Consider the following 4,754-nt stretch of genomic DNA (forward strand, 5'->3'; position numbering starts at 1 on the left):
TTCCTCTCTCTCTCTCTCTCTCTCTCTCTCTATATATATATATATATACAGCCACTGTGCCTGTCCACCTTCCTCTCTCTCTCTCTCTCTCTCTCTATATATATATATACACACACACACATATATATATACACATATATATATATAGCCACTGTGCCTGTCCACCTTCCTCTCTCTCTCTCTCTCTCTCTATATATATATATATACAGCCACTGTGCCTGTCCACCTTCCTCTCTCTCTCTCTCTCTCTATATATATATATACACTTCCTCCTGTATTCTCAATTGACATTATTTAAAAAAACGATTAAAGTTGAAGCAACAATAAATATATCTTTATAACAATAATTCTTATAACCAACTGATTGAATAAACCAGACTTGCCAGAAAGCAGACAGAATCACCTTATTCATTCTCCCATTGCCCAATCAATGTGCTCTTTGGCCCTCTTCTTCCCTACTCTGGGATGAAACCTTAAGTGAGATCCCATAGCTTTCTCCGTCATTCTTAGATAATAAAATGGTCTTCACATCATGTTCAAACATTAAGGAGATCCATCCAGTGTAATAACCAAATAATCAAAACTGCAGTCTCCTCCCCTAGTTAAAACTTACCCATTCCCCAACACAGTAGAAATTTACCCCTACCGTAGGCAAGGGGGTCAATTTCTCTGTACTTCTTACAATTCAATTTCTCTGTACTTCTTACTCCATCTCCTACCCCATTCATTAGTTTCTGATTATGGACCTTTGGGGTCCAGCATAGGGGGACAGGAGGAGGGGATGGAGGACACGACTTACTTGAAGGGAGAAGCTACTCAGGGCATTGGTGCCCTGTGGCATGGCGAATGTCCCTGCAGACTCTTACTCTCCTGTAGCTCTGTGGCTGTCTCTTTGGAAAACCTCCTGCTGGGCACCTCCACATCTAACCCTTTTGACATAGGGTTAGATTCCTGTCCTTCAGCTGGCCGCTTTGAACTCTCCACTCAGCTCTGACTTCTAGCAGCCAAAACCTGTCCATCAGGATAAGTGGGCAACTGTCCTTTGCACATCCTCTTATAATTTGGCATGCACAAACAGTATGAACTCAGCTTCCCAAAGAATAACCAGAAACACAACATTTTCCAGTTCTCTTAGTGCAGGGCATGAACAAGTGACAAAGATTCTATGAATCAGAGGCACCATGTTGAGGCTTTCACACTGAAGTTAAACGTGAGCAAACAGGCAGGTGGGCATGGCCTCCACCGTGCTGGTGGGTGTGTCCATAGGTGGGTGTGGCTTCCATAATGCTGGTGTGGGTGTCTCCAGGTGCCGCTCAGCCCTGGAGTCAGTGGAGGGCTGGCATCAGCTCCCTTCTCAGGACAGTCTCTCTGGTGAGGTTCTGACACTTGGTCCTAGGGGAGCAGACTAGGAACTTATTCCCGATATTTTGTTAAGTCACTAATGCCCTCTGATAAATTCCTTTCTAGTTAGGCTGACTGGCAGTGGTTCTGTCATCTGCAACTAAGAACTCTTACCAAGGTAGAATCCCTCTTCCCCCATGAGAAGATTGTTGAGCCAGCTCCCTTTGAGGATGACTCTAGGCTGGCTTCCTTCCAGAAGTCACATCCAAGGGGTTCACTATCGTCAACATGCAGCTTGCTCAGACAACCACCACTTGTCTCCACTCTACTGTCAGAGAAAGGTGATTAGCCCAGCCCCCCTCCTTCAAACTCTTCTCGTTGAGAGTCTCAAACTGGTCCCTGTCCCCCCAGCCCCAAGCTCTAGGAGACTCTTACACATCTCTGCAAGCCGCTCTCCAAACACTTTCCTCACTAGGTTCCAGGTGAAGGGAACATGCTCCCTTCCCTATCCCTATATAGTGGGCACAGAAATGCCCAGCACCCTCATGGTGTACCCCAACAGCTTCTTACTCTTCACTGGACTCCTCATCTCTTTCTTCTCTTCTTCTATAGCCCAGGCAGGGCTGATGGGCTAAAGCTGGCCAAACAAGCTTTGCAATTTCACAGCATGTTCTGCATGGCTGGCTTTTGGGGCTTTGGGGAAAAAAGCTCTACGATATGCATGTGCATCCCTGGCTTCCCCTAACTTCTTGGCTCATCCTTCCCCAGCCTCCAGTCCCTCATGGGAAACAATCCCTGGCCTCTGGTCGCACATGACAAGGGAGTGGTGGGATCCTGAAGCCATTGAAGTCTGTGTGCAGGTGAAAGGTCTGGAACAAGTTTAAGAGAGAGAACCTAAATTGGTAGTAAATTAATAAGAAATAAATGTTTACATTCACTCATTGAAAAGGGTCATTTCTAAGCTCAACACATATCAGAGCGACACATGGAGACCTCTCTCTCCTCCACTACACAGAAAATGAACAAATCCCAAGAACAAGTGTCATTCAAGGATGTATGCATAGACTTTACCCAGCAAGAGTGGTATCTGCTGGATCCTGCTCAGAAGATGCTGTCCAGAGATGTGATTCTGGAAACTTACAGCAATCTGGTCTCAGCCAGGTGTTGCATTACTAAGCCAGACGTGATCTTCAAGATAGAGCAAGGGGCTCCGGAATATTAGAGGAAGGATTTCCAAGCCAGTGCCACCCAGAAAGGAACCGGAAAGTTGATGACCTGTCAGAGAGCAGCCAGAAAAACCAAGACAAGTATTTTTGGGAGCTTGTGTTCACCAAAAACAAAACAGTAAGCATAGAAAGTGTTAATAGAGTAAGAAAAACTTCCAATTTGGGTACAAACCCTATTTCTTCAAGAACATATCCTAATAAAATATGTGACTTGTGTGAAATGAGTTTGAAAAATACTTTGCGTTTAATTATTGATCAAAAGAACTGTTCCAGAAAGAAGCCTGATGCATTTAATGTATGTGAGAAATTGCTCCTTGGTATTCGGCTTGAGAAAATTCCTATTGGAGAGAAATTGTATAAATATGATCAAAAGAGGGATGTCATTAATCATCACCAGGCTCTCACTCAGACAATTTTTGACCAAACTTTTGATTATAATAAAAATGGACAAGGCTTCTATGAGGAGGCAGCCTTTTTTTTTTTTTTTTTTTTTTTTTACAAATAAGAGTTAATCTTGGATAGGAGAGACACTTTAAATATAATGAATGTGGAAGAACTTTCACTGTTGAAAGCTCAAAGAACTCATTTGGAAAAGGAGCCATATGGAGGCAGTATTTGTGAGAAGTCCTTCTGTATTGATTTTAGATTTGGACATCAGATCAGATAATTCTTATAAGGGATAATCTTTTTTTTTTTTTTTTTTTTGCAGAGAGTTTTGCTCTTGTTGCCCAGGCTGGAGTGTAGCAGTGGGATCTTGCTCACTGCAACCTCCACCTCTCAGGTTCAAGCGATTCTCTTGCCTCAGCCTCCTGAGTAGTTGAGACTACAGGTCTCACACCCAGCTAATTGTTTTGTATTTTTAGTAAATATGGGGTTTTGCCTTGTTGGCCAGGCAGGATTCAAACTCCTGGCCTCAAGTGATCCACCCACCTGGCCTCCCAAAGTGCTGGGATTACAAGTGTGAGCCACCGTGCCCAACCTATAAGGGAGAATCTTTATGAATACAATGAATATGGGAAATCTTCTGTGACAGTTCAACTTTCATGATCTGTCAGGGAGCTTACACAAGAAAGATTCCTCATGAATATAAATCGAGTGACAAAACTTGGGAAAACTCAACTCTCTTTAAACATCAGATAGTACACATGGGGGGAAGCCCTCTGACCACAATGAAAATGGGAATAATTTCAGCAAGAAGTTACATCTCACTCAGCTTTGGAGAGCTCACTGAGTGAGGAGAAATAAACCTACGAATGTGGTGAATGTGGGAAAACCTTGCGGGAGAAGTCAAACTTCACTCAGCTTCAGAGAACACACACAGGAGAGAAACCCTATGAATGTACTGAATGGGGAAAAGTCCTTTGCCAGAAACCACACCTTACCAACCATCAGCAAACACACACAGGAGAAAAGCCCTATGACTGTAAGCAATGTGGAAAAATGTTCTGTGCGAAGTCAAAGCTCACTGAACATCAGAGAACTCACACAGGGCAGAAGCCCTATGAATGCAAAGCACATAGGAAATCCTTCTGCCCCAGGTCAGCCCTCACTGTCCATCAGGGAACACACACAGGAGAGAAATCCTTTGCATGTCATGAGTGTGGAAAATTCTTCTGTGTGAAGTCAAATCTCATTGTCCATCAAAGAACTCACATGGGAGACAAACCCTATAAATGTAGTGAATGTGGGAAAACCTTCTGTGAAAAATCAGCTCTCACTGAACATCAGAAAATTCACACAAGCCAAAAGGTCTTTCCACATCCTGAATGTTAGAAGCCTTCATACACCTGTCAAATTTGTGTTCAGCTTTTAAAAATTAGAGAAAGCAAAGAATGTCAGAAATTACTAGAAAATGACTTCTTGTTTGAATATGTGAAAGCATTCAAGAAAAATTAAACCTTTTCATTAGGAAATTTGTACTGAGGGGAATTCTAAGTAATGCAGCAAAAACCTTTATCTAAAATTTATGTTGTTTAGTGTCGTATGCCAAATGTAATACCAAAATTTTATTGTAAATATAATGGACAATATTCGTTTACTCATCTTCACAGTAGAATCTGAAGCATATAAAAGTTGAATGACACAGAATTAAACATGTATGTGGGTGTGGCGTGTTGGCTCATGCCTGTAATCCCAGCACTTTGGGAGGCTGAGGCAGGTGGATCACCTGAGGTCAGGAGTTCGAGA

At 42.7% G+C, this 4,754-nt stretch overlaps 1 protein-coding gene and 1 pseudogene across 1 annotated transcript; both read left to right on the forward strand.

The window, feature by feature from the left end:
- The first annotated feature begins 2,359 nt into the window (after window positions 1-2,359).
- On the forward strand, window positions 2,360-3,802 carry LOC117974310 (zinc finger protein 248-like; annotated as a pseudogene).
- Window positions 3,803-3,812: 10 nt separating this feature from the next.
- LOC100969244 (zinc finger protein 248-like) lies at window positions 3,813-4,340 on the forward strand (the record flags this gene model as incomplete). Its single annotated transcript, XM_034959539.1, has 1 exon — window positions 3,813-4,340. A coding segment is annotated over one exon (528 nt), but the record flags the coding sequence as incomplete, so codon positions are not given.
- Between the last annotated feature and the right edge of the window lie 414 nt (window positions 4,341-4,754).

The sequence above is a fragment of the Pan paniscus genome, chromosome 3 (genome assembly GCF_029289425.2).
Source record: "Pan paniscus chromosome 3, NHGRI_mPanPan1-v2.0_pri, whole genome shotgun sequence".
In the NCBI taxonomy this organism is placed as follows: Eukaryota; Metazoa; Chordata; class Mammalia; order Primates; family Hominidae; genus Pan; species Pan paniscus.